The sequence below is a fragment of the Larus michahellis genome, chromosome Z (assembly GCF_964199755.1).
Source record: "Larus michahellis chromosome Z, bLarMic1.1, whole genome shotgun sequence".
NCBI classification, from domain to species: Eukaryota; Metazoa; Chordata; class Aves; order Charadriiformes; family Laridae; genus Larus; species Larus michahellis.
In genome coordinates, this window is record NC_133930.1 from 24982598 (window position 1) to 25003601 (window position 21004).

At 44.8% G+C, this 21004-nt stretch overlaps 3 protein-coding genes across 5 annotated transcripts; all 3 read left to right on the forward strand.

The window, feature by feature from the left end:
* Window positions 1-2428: 2428 nt before the first annotated feature.
* Window positions 2429-6103, forward strand: CCNB1 (cyclin B1). Of its 2 annotated transcripts, none has more exons than XM_074569449.1 (8): window positions 2429-2525; window positions 2806-3135; window positions 3335-3517; window positions 3896-4054; window positions 4434-4670; window positions 5100-5240; window positions 5514-5624; window positions 5892-6103. In XM_074569449.1, the coding sequence occupies exons 1-8, from the start codon at window positions 2505-2507 to the stop codon at window positions 6000-6002; spliced, it is 1293 nt and encodes a 430-aa protein (XP_074425550.1). In that variant the 5' UTR covers window positions 2429-2504; the 3' UTR covers window positions 6003-6103. The 2 variants fall into 2 exon arrangements, with proteins under 2 accessions (XP_074425550.1, XP_074425551.1); XM_074569450.1 differs by having other exon boundaries at window positions 2448-2525; window positions 5100-5236.
* Window positions 6104-6796: 693 nt separating this feature from the next.
* On the forward strand, window positions 6797-14316 carry CENPH (centromere protein H). Its single transcript, XM_074569913.1, has 9 exons — window positions 6797-6962; window positions 7045-7100; window positions 7805-7853; window positions 8593-8667; window positions 9318-9374; window positions 10134-10197; window positions 10489-10540; window positions 11705-11865; window positions 13432-14316. Exons 1-9 carry the CDS (start codon window positions 6832-6834, stop codon window positions 13522-13524), a joined length of 738 nt encoding a protein of 245 aa, XP_074426014.1. The 5' UTR covers window positions 6797-6831; the 3' UTR covers window positions 13525-14316.
* A 124-nt stretch (window positions 14317-14440) lies between these two features.
* On the forward strand, window positions 14441-19279 carry KGD4 (alpha-ketoglutarate dehydrogenase subunit 4). Of its 2 annotated transcripts, none has more exons than XM_074569545.1 (4): window positions 14441-14561; window positions 15366-15429; window positions 18111-18334; window positions 19124-19279. In XM_074569545.1, the coding sequence occupies exons 1-4, from the start codon at window positions 14523-14525 to the stop codon at window positions 19139-19141; spliced, it is 345 nt and encodes a 114-aa protein (XP_074425646.1). In that variant the 5' UTR covers window positions 14441-14522; the 3' UTR covers window positions 19142-19279. The 2 variants fall into 2 exon arrangements, with proteins under 2 accessions (XP_074425646.1, XP_074425647.1); XM_074569546.1 differs by having other exon boundaries at window positions 18132-18334.
* Window positions 19280-21004: the final 1725 nt, after the last annotated feature.

Genomic DNA, 21004 nt, shown 5'->3' on the forward strand with positions numbered 1-21004 from the left:
TATCTTTCATCATTTCATATGTAACAGCAGTCTTATTTTGTCATACTCTTTTCTTATTGTGGCTATTTAGGATCAGTACCTGAATATCATTATGAAGACCTGACTGATATCAGTGGAATTTGAGGATAGACTGGTGTAAGAATTACAAGGTCAGATCAGATTCACCAGCAATGCCATTAGAAATGTCCTTGAGCAATTCTGCTTCTCTTCTGATATGACTGTTCATACAAACTGGATAGTTTTTTTTGTAACTGTTAAACAAGTTTGCATTCCATTTTCTTCCTCCAGTGCTGTGTTAAAACACTATTTGCAGTACAGGATTGACTTGAAAAACTGTGGTCAGAGAGTCTCTAAAACTTGTGTTGCTTTTGCATAGAGGGATGAAGACGGACTGCCCAAATCACAGTCCCTCCCTTCTCAGTCCGGCAGTGCAGAACCGAAGCTTGATCCTGTTTATTTCCTTCTGATGTATGCCTTTGGCAGTGGTTTTCTCGCCTTGCCTCCTCCAGAAGGGTCAGGTCATTTGAATAACAGTTGTACAATTACACTCAGCCTATAAGCAGGGCGATCTTTTGGTTCTGAAAACCCGTTTTCAAGCAAAAAGCTTCAGTTAATTATTTTTATATTTGAAGTGATGGTACTGCAGCTGACAGCATTTCGCCACACCGAGCATTAGCCCCGTGGGGATTGGTAGATGAAAAGTGGGGGGTGATTCTTTTTTCCAAATCAAGTTAGCTTAACATAATTTGAAAAGCTTCCACTCTCGCCACAACTTTTCTCTGAGAAAACGCTGAATCCATACTTCAGCTGCTAGCACACTAGATGAATGCGGCAGTGAGGATCGGCTCGTACCTGGATACTTCACAGCCAAGTGCAAACCCACACACAAGGTACACTGTTTTTCCTGGCTGCCCTGACAGGAAAACAAGGGCAATAAGCGTTGTCTGCCCTAAATTCGTTTACCAAGAGCCCGTATCTGGCAGTAATCCTCCAAGGAAAGGTTCAGGCTTCCCCCTGCTGCATAATCTATTACACCTGTGCTATAAGGGCAGGTTTTCAAATCACTGGTGAAGGCCAATTGAGTTATATTCTGATAAATACTGTGGTGGGGGAGTTGTCAGCCTAGTCACTTGGTTTCATAGAATCATAGAATTGTTAGGGTTGGAAGGGACCTTAAAGATCATCTAGTTTCCAACCCCCCTGCCACGGGCAGGGACACCTCCCACTAGACCAGGTTGCTCAGAGCCCCATCCAGCCTGGCCTTAAAAAACTTCCAGGGATGGGGCTTCCACCACCTCTCTGGGCAACCTGTTCCAGTGTCTCACCACCCTCATGGTGAAAAACTTCCTAACGTCCAGTCTGAATCGACCCATCTCTAGTTTTAATCCATTCCCTCTAGTCCTACCATTACCTGACATCCTAAAAAGTCCCTCTCCAGCTTTCTTGTAGGTCCCCTTAAGATACTGGTAGGCCACTATAAGGTCTCCTCGGAGCCTTCTTTTCTCCAGACTGAACAACCCCAACTTCCTCAGTCTGTCCTCATAGGAGAGGTGCTCCAGCCCTCTGATCATCCTCGTGGCCCTCCTCTGGACACACTCCAGCATGTCCATATCTCTCTTGTAGCTGGGGCTCCAGAGCTGGACGCAGTACTCCAGGTGGGGTCTCACGAGAGTGGAGTAGAGGGGGAGAATCCCCTCCCTCGACCTGCTGGCCACGCTGCTCCTGATGCAGCCCAGGATACAATTGGCTTTCTGGGCTGCTAGTGCACACTGACAGCTCATGTTGAGCCTCTCGTCTGCCAGCACCCCCCACTGCATGCAGACAGTTGCAACAAAGCGCTTTCCAAGATGAAACCAAGATTTACAAAAATTGCAGTTATGTATCATACATCTGGCAGCAGGCAATATATGTGTACATCATGGGGAAAAAAATAAATGTGTTTTTCCGTAATGCTTTATGTGGTGTACCTTGACTTTTATGTGGTGTACCTTGGCTTTTCTGGTTAAAAAACGAGCTGGGATGTAAACGGGAAAGTTGGTTAAGAAAAATCCCGCACAACGAGAGCGCTCTGGTGTCATCCCCCACTGTTTGCGCAGGGGCTGATCTGAGGTCGGCAGACGGAGAACACACTCCATTTCCCGGTCATTTTCCGGGCATTCCCCCTGCCCGGGAGCCTCGACGCGGGGCCCGCCGGGAGCTGGACATCAGACCTGCTCTCCGCCGCCTCGGGGACAGGCTGCACGGACACCCGCCGCGGCCGGGGCCGAGCCCGGCGCCGCCGCGGGGGCGCGCAGAGGAGAGTCACGCCACGCCGGCCGTGGCCCCGCCCCCTTCTCGAACGCTCCCGGCCCGTCGCCACGGTAACGCATGGGGCGGGCCCGCCGACAGCCAATAAGGAGGCAGGGGGCGGCCAATCAGCGGCAGCGGCTGAGCTGTTTAAAAGCGCGGCGGTTGGGCTGGGTCCTGTCCTGCCGTTCTTGCAGCTCTGCTGCTGCTGTTCCGTTATGGCGCTCAGGGTTACCAGGGTAGGTGTGGGACGGGCCCGGCCGCCACCTGCGGGGGAGCCCAGCCCACCGGGGTGTCGCGCCGCGGGTGGGGGGGGAAGGCGGTGGGGTGCGTGTGCACTTTTCCTTCTCCCGGGGCACCTCCTCGCTTCCCCCGGGCTCCCTTTCGACCCTTGGGTTGGGGGTGGAGGGCAGCCGTGCGACGCCCCATGTCCGCGTTCCGTAGTCCTCCGGTTCCGCGCGTGCAGTCCCGGCCTCCACCCGCGACGCTGCCGCTGACCGCCCTCCCCTCTCCCCACAGCACACTCAGGTGGCGACCGACGTCCTGCCGAAAAGCAGCCTGCTGCCTGTCACCGTGCGCGGGGAGGCGGTGTGCGCCCCCAAGATGGGACTGCGGCCCCGCACCGCTCTGGGGGACATCGGCAACCGCGTCACTGAGACGAAAAAGCGGGCTACTGCCAGGATGGCGGTGGAGGAGACGGTCTGCAGGAAGGTGGCAGGTACCAAGCGCACGGTGGACATCTCCCTGGGTAAAGTGGGTACCAAGAAGACGCTCAGGGCCGTCGCCAAGGAGGAGGTGCCATTGCCAGCTCCAGAGCCCAAGCTGGAGCCCCAGCCTGAGCCTTCTCAGGTACTGCCCAGTGCCGTGGGCCCCCTCCCCAGCCCCGCGCTGGGCTGACTGGGGGCACGGCCTCTCCCAGTGCCCTGAAATGGGGGTTGTGAGCCCCCACAGCTCTTGGGTGCAGCTCGCCCTGTCGGAGCCTGTGCTTGGCCCGCACTGGGCTGCAGAGGCGGGGTGCTGCCTGCCCTGATCCTGAATTTCCTTGTAGGTGGAGCCTCAGTCTCCAATCCCCATGGAGATATCTGGATGTGCCCCATCAGAGGACGTACTGTGTCAGGCTTTTTCTGATGTCTTGCTTGATATGAAAGATGTAGATATGGATGATGGTGATGACCCATACCTCTGCAGCACCTATGTGAAGGACATCTACAAGTATCTGAGAGACCTTGAGGTTGGTAGGAGCAGGTCAGAACTGCGAGGGGGATCTGCTGACGCAGTGAGACTGTCATTATAGGCGTGGCTTGGAGCTTCACTTTCATCTATGGATTTTCCTGAGGGACTAATAAGTGATCCCTCAACTTAAAATACAAGATTAAACTGAGCTGATAACATAAACAGATGATGATTGTTAGACCAATCAACTAGTAGTACTAGTACCGTGCTCTTTCTAGCCCATCTCTAGCAAATGAACCTCGTGGCCTGCATCATGGGCACCACAGGCTATGCCTGTGCCAAATTCCTCGATAAGCCTTAGAGAGTAACAGAGGCTAGGCACTGCGAATGCTCCAGCTAAGCCAATAGGTAAATTAACCCTATTCCTTCCACACAGGAAAACAAACCTGTCAGACCCAAATACCTGGATGGCCGGGAAATCAATGGGAACATGCGTGCCATGCTGATAGACTGGCTTGTGCAAGTGCAGGTGAAATTCAAATTCCACCAGGAGACCTTGTATATGGCAGTTGGTATCATCGATTGCTTCTTGCAGGTGAGTGCGTCTCGCCCAGCACTGGGCAATGCTTTTCCCCTAAGCTGAAGCACAAGCACTGATCAGTAACACCATACACCATTAGACATGTTACCCTTAACAAAATACAGCTGACCAAGAGAGGGCATGTGATGTTTTGAATTGTATGTACCACATAACCCTCTCGACTATGAATAGTGACTCGATGGATCAAAACTGCTTACTCCTCTTCCTCATTTGATCTCAAAGCCTTCTAATACCCCTGCAGATGTCAACAGAAGTAACAGATGCCAGTATGAACATCAAGTCATAGAACAAACCTTACAGTGGCTACTGTGGCTTGAAAAGCTGTGTTCTGAGCTAAGTCATTCAGGTAAATCTCTACTGCTTCTTACTACAGGACAATCCTATCTCCAAGAAGACACTGCAGCTGGTCGGTATAACAGCTATGTTCATTGCCAGCAAATATGAAGAGGTATTTCCCCCACCCATTGGAGACTTTGCCTACATAACTGATTGCACTTGCACTACATCCCAAATCTGCCAGATGGAGAAGAAGATCCTGCAAGCCCTGGACTTTGGTCTGGGTCGCCCTGTCCCTCCGCACTTCTTAAGGAGGATTTCAAAGATAACAGAGGTAAAGCTGAGAACAAGTGTTACTGTAAGCAGAGTCTGAAAATGCAACACTTGACTGCAGCAGCTTGTTAAAATGGTTCAAAACATTTCAGTGATGCAACAACAGTTTAGCAACTGAGCCTATTTGAGACCTGTCTCCCATGCAGAAACAGGCCTTGTTTGTCTGGTTTTAGTCATGTGAACCTAACCCACCCACAACCAGAATTAAAACGGTGCTGCAGGAGACTGCTAGGCTGCCATTGGAAGGAGTGGTCCTAGACTATAAGCAGCCTAATACAGCTCAGAACTGCTATGTAATTAGACCACTTGAATTTCAAGCCTATAGCTATGAAAATGTTTGCTAAGTATTTCTTCCTGTTTGACTAAACAAAGGCTTGACAGGATGCTCTTACATTGGAGATAGCCAATACTCAACTCTGACTTACTGCAGGCGGACTTGAAACAGCACACTCTGGCCAAATACCTCATGGAGTTGTCCATTGTGGATTATGATATGGTTCACTTTCCTCCATCTAAGACTGCATCGGCTGCTTCCTGTTTGGCTTTGAAACTCCTCAATGGATGTGGGTGGGTAAGTCCTGCTTGTCAGACCACCTCCTAGTTTGGGACCCAGTGTGCCTGTGCACACTCTGGGCCAAGTGCATGCCTTCTGCTTCCCTTGGGGTATCACATCATGTTCTTGTCTCCCCATGGTTCATTACAAGGGGACAGAAGTAGGGTAGTAAATCTTAACTCTCCCCTGTGAGACAGAAGACCATGACTGCCCAAGCCCAACAGAAGACAAAGAACCAAGGGTACTCAAATTGGTCTAGTATGTTTGTCTAACGACTTCCCTTCCTTTCAGACACCAATTCTGCAACACTGCACATCTTACACAGAGCATGACCTTCTACCAGTTATGCAGCACATAGCAAAGAATGTAATTCTGGTGAATGAGGGTGCTACCAAGCAGACGGTAAGAATCTTAACAGTGCACATGGGTAGTATGTGTGGTTAATTGTCAGTATGTGGCATGCTAAAGCTGTCTTAGCCGAGCCACTGCTGTCAGACTTGGATCAGACCTGCCCACTTCAGCTAAGATACCTAACTTGCTGAAGTGGCATGAGCCAGCCATGAATCTTGCATGCTAGGATGGGCCGGGCTTCGTGACCAAGCGTCAGGTAGGCTGGAATAGTGTGAATTTTTGAAAAGGGTAGACTTAATCAAACTTATCTCTCTGCAGGCAATCAAGACCAAATATGCCAGCATCAAAAATGGCAAGATAAGTGCCACTGAACATCTGAAATCTTCCACTGTATGGAATCTAGCACAACCTCTGATTAACAATATGTAACTGCTGCTCTAACTGAAGCAGAACATTATGCTATGTGTCACTTTGTAAATTTGTATCTCTATTGGTGTGTTCGGTCTTCTTAATAAAGTCTTTTTACCTTGTGTCCTGTGTGGTAGTACAGCTGACTTCCTCCTACAGCTAAGGCTTCTCAGTGGAGGCTGTAAACAGCCTGAGAGGTGTTACGGGAGCCCTAGGCCAGGCCCAGCTAGGGCTGCTGCTCCTCCAGGTAGTCTGCTGCTGCGGCGTCAGAGATGGTATCTGCCAGATTTGTCAGACTAGACGTCAGCTCTCTTAACTTAGTATTTATTTACTGTACTGTTTTTTAATAACTTAACTCTTGGCTTTACCTCTAGGAGAATACTGGTCAGAGAGCTGTGTCTGCCTTCACTTGAAAGTGATGATGGGTCTTTGCCTACCACTCTCCCCATCTCTTTCTTTTTCACAAATACTTAACCTCCTTCCCTTCTGTTATTTACCTGAAACGTACCCGGGAGAAGGGGCTGCCTTGTTGTTCCCTTCTCGTGCCCACCGCAGGTGAAGGTTTGTTTACTGGGAAGGCTCGCGTGGGGAATAAGCTCAGCCCTTTTGCCGCCGCAGGCACCTTGTGTCGGAGGCCCCTCCCCAGTTCGCGCCTCGCCACCACGGAACCACCATCGCCCTCAGCGCCGCCCGCCTGGCGGCCGAGCGCCGAAACGCCGATAGAGATGAAGAAGCGGTCCGGAATTGCCCGGAAGCGCGTGGGCTGCTGCGGAGCCCCGCCCCAACAAGGCAGAAGCAATCGCCAGCCGGGCTGCCCAGGGGCGCGCGCGGGAGGTTTGAAGGCGCCGCCATGGAGCCGCTGAGGCGGGAGGCGGGCGTGGCGGCCGAGGCGGCCGAGAGCGAGGCCGAGGTGGAGGCCAAGGCTGGGGGCTGGCTGGTGATCCAGCCGCAGGCGAAGCTGGACGTCGTCATGCTGCTCCGGTCAGTGCTGGGGGGGGGGTCCGGGGAGCCGCTGGGGCGGCGGTGGGTGCGACTGACCGTTGTCCCTTTGCTCCTCCTGCAGCCTGAGGGACCGGATGAAGCAGCAGCTCACGGAGCACAGCGCTGCAGTTCGTGCCAGTAAGCTGATCCCGACTCTCGCTCCCCACAACAGTCCCCAGTGCTTCCTCCTGGTGTGATGTTACAGTAATTAAGAATGTGACGTGGCTCATATATATATTTTTAAAAATTATTTCTCAAAAGCGCTCGTTATAGCAATGAAATATTTTTCTTGGCTGAGCATCTTACTGCATTTCCCAGACAGCTCCTGGAAACACGTTTGAGTGCTTAGAGAGCTTCCGTATGGTCGTTGCCCGCTGCCCTTTCTCCTCTCGGATTTCCCCATTAAACCCTTCAAACGCTCTGACACATGACAATGGTTTTCAGGAATCTGATCGCTGGTGCTGAAGTCTTACCAAAAGTCTGCCAACCTGTTTGTCAGCAACGCTGATTTAAGGGGTTTCTTCTTGTTCCCATTGTGTTTCCCTTGCCTATGTCTTCTTGCACCGAACCAGCCAGCTGCATAAATAAAGCAATGCTGTGAGCCAGCTCTGGCATGTTTAAAGAGTGCCAAATACAAAATATTTTAAAGCCTAATTATTTCTCTGATACAGCTGATTGATAGTGTGGTCTCACTAACAGTGGAAGAGATGATAAGGCATAGAGGCAGGAATAAAAAATACCGTGTTAGTATAGCCATTGAGCTGTTTATCCGTAACGTTCTGTATATTGTATTTAAAAGTCTCTGTTGGGCTTTTTTTTTTGGTGATGTTCTTTCTTTACAGTTCAAGAAAATTGCCTTGATCACATAACTGAAGAAAATTTTATTGACAGGTATGTCAGTGGATAATTTCAAACTTTTGATGTATTTTAAAACAAAGAGGAGAAGGGTTAAGATCTGAGCTTGGAGGTTCTCTTCTAGTTACTCCTCCTTAGTAAATTTCACGATCTTAGTAAATCTCTTACAAGGGCACTTAGTGATAGGATGAGGGGTAATGGCTTCAAACTGAAAGAGGGTAGATTTAGATCAGATATTAGGAAGAAATTTTTGACTGTGAGGGTGGTGAGACACAGGAACATGTTGCCCAGGGATGTTGTGGATGCCCCATCCCTGGAAGTGTTCAAGGCCAGGCTGGATGGGGCCTTGAGCAGCCTGGTCTAGTGGGAGGTGTCCCTGCCCAGGGCAGGGGGGTTGGAACTAGATGATCTTTAAGGTCCCTTCCAACCCAAACCATTCTATGATTTTATGATCTCTGGATTAACAATCAGTACTTCACAGGAGCCTGGTGAAAATAAAAGAAATTAAGATAAAATATTGGGAAGAAGTATTTTACTCACTCTCCTAATGTAGTTCTGTATCCGATGTGGCTTCTAAATTTGCAGTCCTTCTTGTGATAGCTAGAATTCACTAATATAGTTCCACATGTTAAAATACTCCTGGCATTAATAATTTGTTGTTTAAAAGAAAAATTCTTACTTTAGACATGTAGAGAGCAAGTTAAAAATGTGACATTGCTTTTAATTTTTTTGTTATCTACACACTGTTTGGGGTTGTTTGGTTTTTTTCCTTCAGTGCCACACAAAATTTGGAACAAGATGTGGAGGAAGTAAAAGTCTCTTTCCAGAACAAGGCATTAGCCTTGCAAAGGTAGAATTTTCATCCTGTTTATTTGGAGATTTTCTGTTTGTTTATGTGTGCACACATACTTGTACATACACATAATTCTGATTAAAATAGGATTTCAAAGTTATGGTGTGTATTACAAACATGAGAGATTTTAGTACCATTGAACAAGTAGGAATGTGGATGGAGATACCAGAAAAAAAAAAATTACAAGTTGAAATGTGTAAAACCAAAGGTTCCTGCAAAATTGTGAAAGTCTGACTGTATAAATCCGTAATCACATTTCTTGGCAGTATTTTACAAACGGTGGAAATTGACAGGTGTTATACCTCTCCTGTGTTGCACAGCTGTTCATTTGAATTCCCACCTTTGCCCAGCTTCCCTTCTGCAGACTCTGGGATTAATGGTGTCTGGGTATGTTTGACAAGAGAGAAAGGAGTTGTCAACTCTCACAAATAATCATTGATGCACCTTTCTCGTCCTGAGAGTTAAGCCCCATTGTTTAACAAGTATGATGTTTAAAAGGTACTGAGTATTTTATATATATAATTCCAATGTGAAAGTGGACATAAATGGAACCTTGAAAATATCTTTCTGTTACTTATCTAAATCTACTCCTCTTGGTTTCTTACCAGTTCTCATCAGTTATATGTTTCTTCCCCCACAATATGCAGGATCCAGCTTATGGTTGCCCTCAGAAACAAAGTGAAGCAAAATGATAATGACTCACGGTAAGGTGTTGTTGGGGAAAGGATGTCTAGAAAGGAATGGACTTTACACAGTTTCATGTGACACATTTCTACATTACTTCATTGTACCTTTTTTAAAAGCAAGCTTCCTTCTTGTTTAGACTGAATGATAAACCGTCACCTTCTGGCTAGAATCAGCACAATCAGATCTCTTATACCCAGTGTGGATTTACATTTGGGCTCTGAATCAACCAACCTTTGATTACAGATCCAATAGTGAGAACTGTTTGTGGTTAACAGTTTTTTGTCGTTAATGCAGGAGGTACCTGTGTTTATAATAGCTGACCACGTTACAGGCTTGTAACAGAGCCTTGCCTCTGCTTTGCTGCCTTCATTAATTAATCATGTAGGAGCTTAATGTCTTTGAAAAAGAACTGAAAGTTCCAAATACGTTTAAAATTAGCTTTTAATTTCCTGCACAATATTAACGGGTGCACACATATGAAGTGTAATATGAGAAATTTAATTTCTGTCAGCAATACAACTGAAAACTGACATCTCCATGATGTCCCTGCCACGCGCCATAATTCAGGAGCTTCAATTGTTGGTCATTGTCAAGTGTCTGGGCATCCTTGATGCCTTCTAAGCTCTCTGATTTGGAATCTCAGACTGAACTGAAACAAAATTGTGCTTTATTTTGGTGTTAGAAGAGGGGATTTTTTGTTTAATCCAAATAACTGATTTACGCTGTTGACTTATATTAATGGTCTTAAGGTATGCAACTGTTGTTTCCTTCCTTAGGCTGATACTGGAAACTCTGAAACACATAGTAAAGCTCAGCAGTGCAGTACTTCAATATCAGAAGGTAAGTGGCAGTTGTAGCTTCTGTTGCAGTTGAGCAGGTATACCACCCTCAACATGGCCAGGAGCCCAATTAGAAAGTAACAGGCTTGCACAAGTCATTTGAAGCTAAATAGGTGGCCCAAAGGGTGCTGTTTCTCCTGGTGTTAAAATTACTGAAATGATTACTTAAAGTGAGTAGGTAAGAAAGTCTGATTCTAGAGCTGCCTCGACTGCTTTTGTGGATTGAACTAGCATCTTTCAATATTTTTGTGAGCCAAAAGGCTAGGAAATACTTTTTTTTTTTTTCTTTCAGCAAGCACATGAGAAGGAACAGAAATTGAACAACATTAGAATGAAAAGACTCTGTAAGTGTTAGCTACATTGACTTTGATTGATATTTGAATGCACAGTTCATATTTTAAAGTTTTTCTTGTAGCAGTATTAATTTGCATCTGAAGTAACTGCGAAACTCTCAACACAGTTATAAAACTTCTGAAAAGAGTAGGAAGCACAGTAAAAATGAGCTGGTGTGTTGCCTACTTGAGCATGAGACTGACATGTTAGAATGAGAGATGTAAGGAGATACTTGAAAAGAACGTGGTGGTGGTTTACTTGGTGTAAGCTCCACAGAAAATTACACACCATTTAGTAATTTAAATCAGTCCTACAACACCTAAAGGATCTCCTTTTTTTGTCAGACTGCACCTTTATGAAACATTTGCAGAACGGGAGGGGATTTACTTACAAAGAACTCTCATAGTATATATGTTGGTATTCAGTAGGCTTGTTAAAATGGGTCAAATTTAGATGTGAAGTCAATCTTTTAAGAAGGTAAATGTATTTTCTGAATGCTTCTACTGTCATATGGACAGGCTTGACAACAGTTTTGACAACTGTTGTTGGTTTCATGCATAGATGTGGTGTGTATGTTGACAGTAATGAACAAACACCATGAAATATCTGTCTTCATAGGAAAACCAAACATCCCTAGTACCTTCAGAAATAAGGGAACAAATGCTGTGTCAGCATTCTCTCAATGTATGAACTGTCCCTAAATGGTTTTATTCAGTCTAGTTTTCAGCCTGGCTTCCTATAAAAAACTAGAAATATTCGCTGGTGTTGTCTATGTGTCCCTTGTACGACTTCGGAATTTGGTTTTGATCAAATTGGAAACAGGGAAAGGGTCTTAAACACCTCTGACTATGAAAGTTGTGACAACCAAAGATGGGGTGTAGGGAAGATGTTCCAAAGGTCCACAGCTGACAGAAATGCAGGCAGCATACAAAGTACTTTCCCTTTTCCTAGCAGCCAGGGAACCAACTGATGTACTTTGATACCAGGAAGCCACAGCATGTTGCCTCTTGGGAGAAAGGAATATCCTGAGGTATACTGGAGGGAAGGGGTGGAGTGTGAAGTTAGGGTTATTGCAGTGGAAGTGCCTTAGATGTCTCTGAGGAAGAAAACACATCTTTAGTTCTACTGCTCACCTAACTACTTCTTAACACTTCATTTTCCTAATAATGGAACAGCATTAAAAAAAGCCGGAAAACAGAAACTACTGGAAATTAATGAAATGATGAAAAAGAAGAAGGAGGAACAAGCGAAAAGGAATGTGAGCACAATGATGAAGATAAATAATACCTTTAAAAATGAGAGAAACATGACTACAGTAATTCAAAATGTATTCCAGGTAATGTGCTGTAGCTTTTAGAAGCAAGTTTGCCGTTTTGCGTTACAGTCAAGATAACATATTGTATAGTAAATGTAGCTTCAAACAAATGATGGTAATGGAAGAACTGCTGTATGAAAGGAAAACTTCATTGCTTTAAAGGCTAAAAGCATGAAATTGTCACAAACTACTTTAGGATAATTGTTAACAGAGTTTAGAGACAGTCTTATCAATCTATCTTTATTCCTTTGTTCCCTTAAAGGTACAAAAATCATGCATTTTCTCAGAAAATGTCTGTCACAGCAGTGACTGTATTTCCTTACACAGAAAGTCACACCTACACACACACCCCAAATCAGTTCCCCCATCTCATGGTTGTGAAAAATAAGTAGGCCTTAATCTGATGATACTGGTGAGCCAGACTGCTGCTCCTCAGCCTGCCCCTTCTCTCCGCATGGGTGTCTCTGTGTCGCCCACGACAGCACAAGGAAGACCATGGCCAGTCTCCAAATACTTTCAGCAGTGTAGCCTTCAGCCTTGTGGTTGCCTGTGTATCAGATGCTGCTGACTGGTCTGTGTGTCCGTGCAGCTGCCTGGCAGGTCATCCGGAGTGTGGAGTCAGGCAAAGTGAGGAACAAAACCTCACAATTCAGGGTAGGGTGGAAGGGCCTCCTGCAGCATCCTGTGCTCAGGGCGGGGGACCTCTACTGAAGGTCACGTACACTGTGCTGCAGTCTGGTATTCTGCATCGCGCTGTGTGACTTGTCCTGGCATCCTTCACCTGGCCCCACAGGCTTAGGTACAAAGATGTGAGGCACAGTGAATTGCAACTGCAGCACTCTTGAGTTTATTGGCAAACGGGCTGTGAAATGCCAGATAAGCACTCACAAAGTTTATTTTAAAAATTTTGACTGGGAAAAAGAGAGAACGTATTGGAGGGCTCCAGGTAGAAGACAGGATATAACTGTGCTGTGCTTTGGGGTGATCAGAAGAATTTCAAGGACAGAAAGAGAGCCACAGGTTTTTGTATTGCATGCTACGTCTACTAATAGTTTGCACTGATAACAGTGTTACATCTCATATTGAGAATGAGAAATTAAACGTTTTATCAGGGTTTAGATTAGATTCCTAAAATTATTTTCTGGTTTTGTATTCCTGAAACCTTCTGACCTGTAAGTAGAGCAAGTCTTCTTTGGTTAAATTTAGTAATTCCCGTTTTCAATCCAGAATGGCATGGTGACAATGTTAACTGAGTAACCTTGAGTTTGAGGCAAATTTTTTATTTCATGTGGTTTTTAAAAAAAAAAAAAAAATCCCTCTAACTTCCTATGCTTAAAACAGGGACAGTGTGTGAGCACCTCTAGCAATTTCAAAGCACCATGGGTTTTTTGCCTATGTATTGACAATAGGCTCTACATCAATGCTTCCCTTTCTCCTCTTTCCCCCACCCCACCTACTTCAAACACTGCTGTGAATTTCAAGGGCTTACAAGTCAAAAATTAAAAAACAGACAGCTTTTGAGAGATTGTACTAAGAATAATCCTTTTTAAAGGCTTTTTTTTAACCAACAATCTTTCTTTCTTATAGAAACTGATAATTGCGAGCAGAGTCAACTGGGCAGAAGATCCGTCTTTAAAGGCCATTGTTCTACATCTTGAAAAAAATGTCAGTTTTCTGTGAGTCAGGAGAAACAGTGTTTAATTTTATGCAGTGTATGTAATCAGTGTACTCAACTTTATAGATTAATATGTCTCATTAGAGCACACTTTTAAGAATTTGAAAATTTAATCTTTCTGGAAGTTGTTGTTCTCTCCAGAGACTCGAAACGTGTCCATGCAACTTTTTGAAGCAAAATTCAATTCCTGATAATGCAAACAAAAAATGTCTGAACAGGTATTGTAGCTGATTAAGCTACCTGAAGAGCCACTTTCACAGCTGTCCTGTCCCAAGAGCTCGTTTCTCTCTGAAAAGAGAGAATTGTCTCTATTTTAAAATTGTCTCTAAAATTGTCTCTATTTTAAGCTTTTATGTAAAAATGAACTTAAATCATGGCTCTGCCTTTTCTGCCCCAGTGGAAAGCCCACACTGGGAAACTAGTTAAGTCAGTCTTTGTTTTGTTTTTTTTTTTCTTATGGAAGCATTACGTGTGATTTTAAAAGGCGGAAAAATTTATACTCTTAATTGTGACAGCTGCTTTGCGGCCGTGCCATGCACTGATGAGTTGAGCAGAGCATCCTGCACTAGATGCACCCTGTCGACGCTGTTCCCACGTGAACAATACTCGGGGAAAACGTCGGTAAAAAAAACAAGCCAAAAAACCGTAAAAACAGCGGCACGGTTAATTTAAATATGCCTTTTTTTTTTTTTCTTTTTTCCCGGCGACGATCGTGTTTTTACGGGGCGTTCGAATCGTTGCGTGTGACGCGTCTCGCTTTTAACGCGGTAGGCGAATACCGGCTTTTAAACGGAACGAATAAAAAAAAAAATGAAACGCATTTAGGTGATGGGCGTGTGTTTTCTGGTGTGGCGCCAAGGCCGGGCCCCGCCCACAGCGGGCGGGGCTCCGCCCACAGCGGGCGTGGTCACGCCCGCTGTGGGCGGAGCCACGCCCGCTGTGGGCGGGGCCCGGCGCTACCTTCCCCCCCCCCCCCGCCCTCAGGCGCGGGCGGCGGGTCACCATGGGCAGTAAGATGGCGGCTGCCACTAGGGTCGTTCAGGTAACGGCAAGCGACCCGGGCAGACGGGGTGGCAGGGGACGGGGAAGCCGGGGAGGGCGGCGGGAATCGCCTGGGTTTGCCCCCGCCGAGGCCTGAGGCGGACGGGGCCTGAGGCGGCGCCGGGGGAGGCCGGTGTCCTTGGATTGGGGGCGGGGGTGATGAGGCGGGAAGTTGGGCCCTCACGGTGTCGCCGGTGATTTGATGCCAATGCTCCGTTCTCTGGTATCAAGGGATAGTCCAGGGCAGCCCACAGCCTTTTGTGCGCTGTTAAAAAGGGAGGGATGTCCGGCATCTCCTTTCTAAGGCATCCCTCCTCAAGGTGAAGGTGAGACACGGAGTCTTCCTCAAAAGGCGGGTTTCAGAAATAAGCAGCGCAGCTTCAGCTACCCGGCTTTATCATTTGTAGCTGCTTCTTCATGGAACTTGTCAATCTCGTCCAGCCAGATGAACAAATATGTGCAGGCATATACACATGTACATAGCACAGCTAGCAATTCCATGTGCTAGAATTTTATAATTGCGTTCACACAGCTGCGGTAGCATTTTCTGCCTGCACACACACTGCTGCGAGACAAAGAAGAGAAGGCTTGTTCTTGCTCGGGACGTTAGGGTGGAGGAATGCCTTTAAAGGTGAAATTTTTCCTGGGGTAAACTTTAGCAAGTTAATCAGAGTGGTGGTGCAGAAAGCGGCAGTATAGAAGTGGTTGTGTAATACATTGCATGTTCCATTTTATTCCTGTGAAGAATGTGTCTAGAAATATATTTTACTCTCATTGTTTCTCCTGCTACCTTGCCTTGTTCTAGGTAGTCAAGCCACATACTCCGCTAATTAAGTTCCCAGACAGAAAAAGTAGCCCAAGACCTAAAAGTAAGTATTTCACCTATATATACAGCTTGTGACATGTTTCTTTGCATTTACTGTTTTATATAAGAAGCAGCACACAATTTTTCTGTTTCAACTATGCAACTCAACTGATTTTGAGCAGGGTTTCTGGAACAGTTGTTTTAGTTTGAAGGCAACTCTTCAGACTCTATACAATTATGAGAATACACATAATATGTGCATGTGTCTATTTTTTGGTCAAGGCAGATTCACAAAGATTTCCGGTGTTGTTTTTCTAGTTAATATATTAAGTCCTATTTTTCCAAATACTAATGTTTGCCTGAAATGATTGTGCCCAAGTCAAGCAGTTTTAGGTATTCGATGATATTTGCACAAATGATGTTGCATTTTCCTTCTCTCTTCTTTTCGTGTGAAATGTCTGTGCTATTTAAAACTGTGATTATAGCTGGGAGAGCCATCCCACTGTACATTTTAAGAAGTATTCCTAATGAATACCGAGAAAAAAATTATTTCATCGCAATGTTTGACATTAATTTTTGTACCTAAACCCATGTTGATATTTATAGGATTCCCAATACTGTTGCATTTAGACATCAAATTTATGTAATACATTGTTTTAATACTCCTTTTGAGTCAACAAAGCATTTGAAACTAAAGTAGGAGATGTCTTAAGAAGCTCTGTTATGTTATTCACACTTCTTCAGAAATGATACTATATCACGTTATTTTCCACAGCATTATCACATTTTGTAATTTAGCTTTATGTTTAGTTTATCCATTAACATTACAGAGTGTCTACAGCAGACTCACTGACACTTCCGACTTAGCTGTGAACTCTTCAGGAACTATTTTCTGCAATAACTTTCTGTCAGAATTCTGCATGTTGTGCACAGTCAGCCTGATGCACCACCTCTCAAGCCAGTGAACTGCTTTATCAAAGGCTTGAAAACATGTTACTTACCTCTTGTTTATGTCTGCATCGAAGATTTTTGTGGATGTATGCTCTAACTTGATCAGGTTCTGTTGTCTCATTAGTAAATTTCAAGCGATCTCATCTTGCTTGAATGCTGTAGCAGTAACTGCATTTCACGGTACCAGGCTGTTGCTTCTGCGTAGCCAAACAGAGCTCTGCAGATCAAAACTAAACTTTTAGAGGTGTGGGTTCTTGAAAGGCCAGACAAATTCTTTTACCATATTACTACTGCAACATGATGGTCTTAAGGGAGACCTGGGGAGGGAAAAATGTAGTAGAGACTGTATCCGAGTTAAAGCGACAGCAGTATTAAGTCTGGTACTTTCGGGTCTTTACTTCTGATGTTTTTAATTGGGAAATGCATCTACTCCAATTACACTTCAGACTGAAACATACAATAGAGGAAAATCCTTGGCAAGTCTCTAGACATTTTTGTGCTTTATGAAACAAATTTGTAGAAACTGTTCCCTGTTTTTTCATATATAAGGTGTGTTATTTCTTGAAACACAATACTTTTCCCCCGTTCAGAACATGCTCATTCTGATGGGCTCTCTTCCTCCTTGCTCTGCTTGGGATCTTCCATTGTTCCTGAACCACCTGATCAACTTGCAGCTATCAGATACAGTCTTCTGACTGAGAACTTCTGAACGTGCCTCTCAATGGTGTCTTTTTTTTTTTTTTTTTTTTTTTAACCAATGGTGGTTTGATCACATTGCGGTGGGTGTTTGATGTCCCAATCCTGCCATTGTACTTTAACTCCTTGCATTCTTTGACTCATGCAGTCTTGATGCTGCTTATTTTATAACTATGTAGTCCCTCTGTACCAGCTGTTTAGATGTTGCATTGGTCTTGCTCATTTTTCAGGAGCACTGAGAAGGGCTACCTGTGGAAGCATTCTGCTTTGTCAGGTGTTTTAACCTTATATAAAGAGGTCTGAGTGCTGATGAAGTAAACACACTGCTGTGAGACTCCGTCCTGCCTGGTGGGGTAATTGTGTACTGCTGTTGTAAAACCAGCCACGGTGGGACAGGCCTATGTTTCATAACACTGACTTTGACAACAGTGCCCTTTTGTCATCTCTTCTCCTGTCCACAACCTCAAGGAACCTTCGCCATCATGAATTCCTTAAGCCTAGCTCCTGGCCCTCACCTGTAAATTACTTCATGCAGTCCTTTGTCTCTGCATTTCATTAACATTGATTGCTGATGCCTGATATTTGGTGGTCATTCTGCACATCATTAATAAAATCTGGTATGATCCATTTTGTAATATCAAAAATGGGAACAACACTGCATTGAGTGTAGGGGTATGTCATAGTTGTGAGCTTTATCTTTCTGTAAGCCTCTGCCTCTTTTTCACAGTCGTAGTAAACAAAAAGCATTATCTCAGTGGATCTTAGTTATTTATCTCAGTTATTGTTCTACATAATTGCCTCACATACATTTATGATACTGTATGCTTTTTCTGCAAGTACAGCTTCCCAGTGAAAAAGCCTTTGTTAGGATATATGCTGATTTATTGTCATTTTCTACGTCACTGTTTCTGCCACTCAAATATGCTTTCTTTTACTGTCAGAATTTTTTCACTATGCTCTTCATATATTTAACAACAGTAAAAGCAGGTTGTGAGAAGTAGAGTGTATTTGTTATAATGAAGAAAATTGTCAATAAACAGTGACTTTTATTGGCTGCTCATTAACTAATTTTACAGTCTTGTTATATCTCTGTAAATGGTTTTGCAATCTGGGTCTCAGTACAGGAATCTCTACAAGCAAGCGTACCATCTCCCCATGCTTCAAGAGCACAGGAGTCTGCAGGAGGCAGATCACCGGCCTTTCAAAGTACTTCGCCTGTTAGTAGAGTACAAGGTACACCAGATACTTCTGAATTAGCAAGAACCTTACCTCAGAAATACAGAAGGAAACTTATGTCAGATGAAGAGATTGAATTTATTCAAGTAAGTTTCATTTATTGGTGTGTATTATCTGTATTTACCCAGCATTTAGCTTACTTCTATACCTTCTTCAAAGTTTCAAATCTGGTATTGCCTTGTAATTCTTGGTAAGGGTGTGCTCCCAGCTTTCATGACTTTGATGCACAGTACCCAAGCTACAGATTCTCAATATACAACTCTCACCAATTCGTAGCTTGTGGTATCGCTGAGTAGAGAGATTCGGACAGATAGCCATAGGCATAGCCTGCATTAATCACCGTCACTACCTGGTTTGTAACAGCTGTTTAATGTGTAATTTGAAAGTGCTGGACGGGAGCCCAGGAGTCTGGTCTTAGACCAGCGAAAGCTATTACCAGGTGACTGAAGTCCAAAATATTTCTCAAACTAGTTTTTGTAAGTTATCTATTAGTAAGTCAACTCTTCTATTTCTAGTAGTAGAAACATTTTATTAAACTTGGTAGAAATATTTTCTGCAATATTTGTAAAGATGGCATTGGACATGAAAGGCAAGAAAAACCTGCTTTTTTTCCTGTAACAATTCTCAGTTGTAAACACTGATGCTTAAAAAGGGAGAATGCACAAAATTTGAAGAATTTGTGACACGGGTGTGAGATTGAAATGAAAAGACCTTGCATAGCTTTGTTAAATGACAAGGACACCTACAGTGTAACGACGTTAGTAGAGGAAATCACTTTTCCTGCATGTATGTTTATAACAGTGCAAAAGATGATTTGATCTCCGTTTCCTGCTCTTTTAGTGGAATATATTCAGCTGTCCGCTTTTCTTTTACAGCGTGGAGGTCCAGAATAAGTATGGAAGATAGTTTGTTGGCCACCGTTGAAGAATAACGTATTGTGTTCACAATAAAGGCATTTCCTTAATATTAAAAATGATTGTATACTAATAGCTTTAATAAAAATCCATGTGAGGATGAGAAGGTTGACACAACACACTATATATTAGTTTGTGATTGAGAAGGATTTTCTGTTGATGGCTAACTAGCAATTGAATATATTTGATGTCCACACCATTAAAATATTTTTCTAATTAGCCATTTGCAAACTTGACAATAGAACTGAGTCATTTTATTTTTCTATTTAAAAAGATCTGGATGTCTCATCAGGACATCAGGATCATGAGAAGATAGAGTTCAGGATCGTGGGCAGTATTCACAAAACAACAAGAAGTAAAATGGCAACCTTGGACTTCAGGAGGGCTAACTTTGACCTCTTCAAGAAGCTGCTTGGAGAGATCCCATGGGCTAGGGCTCTGGAAGGCAGGGTGGCTGAAGAGAGCTGGCTGGTATTCAAACACCACTTTCTCCAAGCTCAGGATTGGTGCATCCCTAAGAGCAAGAAATCGGGCAAAGGATGCAGGAGACCTGCATGGTTGAGCAGGGAGCTTCTGAAAAAGCTCAAGTGGGAGAAGGGAGTTTACAGTAAGTGGAAGAAGGGACTGACTACTTGGGAAGATTACAAGAATGCCGTCAGAGCGTGCAGGGATGAAACGAGGAAAGCCAAGGCCTCCTTGGAATTAAACCTGGCAAGGGATGTCAAGCTCAACAGGAAGGGCTTCTTCAAGTATATTGGAGGCAAAAAGAAAAAGAGAAATTGTGGGCCCGCTGTTGAATGAGTCAGGAGCTGTGGTGATGGAGGATGCAGAGAAGGCAGAGTTACAGAATGCCTTCTTCGCTTTGGTCTTTACTGCACAGCCTAGCCCTCAGGTGTCCCAGACTTTGGAGAAAGTAACAGGGAAAATCTGGACAGAAGAAGACTTCCCCTTGGTTGAGGAGGATCAAGTGAGAGATCAGTTAAGTCAATTAGATATCCACAAGTCCATAGGTCCCAATGGGATGCACCCAAGAGTGCTGAGGGACTTGGCGGAAGTCATTGCTGGGCTGCTCTCCATCATCTTTGAAAGGTCCTGGAGAACAGGCGAGGTGCCTGAGGACTGGAGGAAAGCCAATGTCACTCCAGTCTTCAAAAGGGGCAAGAAGGAGGAGCCAGGGAACTACAGGCCGGTCAGCCGCACCTCCATCCCTGGAAAGATGATGGAACAGCTCGTTCTGGGCCTCATCTCAAGGCATGTGGAGGAAAAGAAAACTATCAGAAGTACTCAACATGGATTCACCAAGGGGAAATCATGTCTGACTAATCTGGTAGCCTTCTACAATGGCATGACTGGATGGATAAATGAGGGGAGGGCGGTGGATGTTGCCTACCTTGACTTCAGCAAGGTGTTTGACACGGTCTCCCACAGCATCCTCATAGGGAAGCTTAGGAAATGTGGGTTAGATGAATGGACAGTGGGGTGGATAGATAACTGGTTGAAAGACAGAGCTCAGAGGGTCGTGATTAGGGGCACAGAGTCTAGTTGGAGGTCAGTGACAAGTGGTGTTCCCCAGGGGACAGTACTGGGTCCAGTCCTCTTCAATATATCCATCAATGACCTGGATGAAGGGATAGAGTGCACCCTCAGCAAGTTTGCTGGTGACACAAAGCTGGGAGGGGTGGCTGACACAGCAGAAGGCTGTGCCGCCACACAGAGAGACCTGGACAGATTGGAGATTGGGCAGAGAGGAACCTTATGAAATTCAACAAGGGCAAGTGTAGGGTGCTGCACCTGGGGAGGAGTAACCCCATGCACCAGGACAGGTTGGGGGCTGACCTGCTG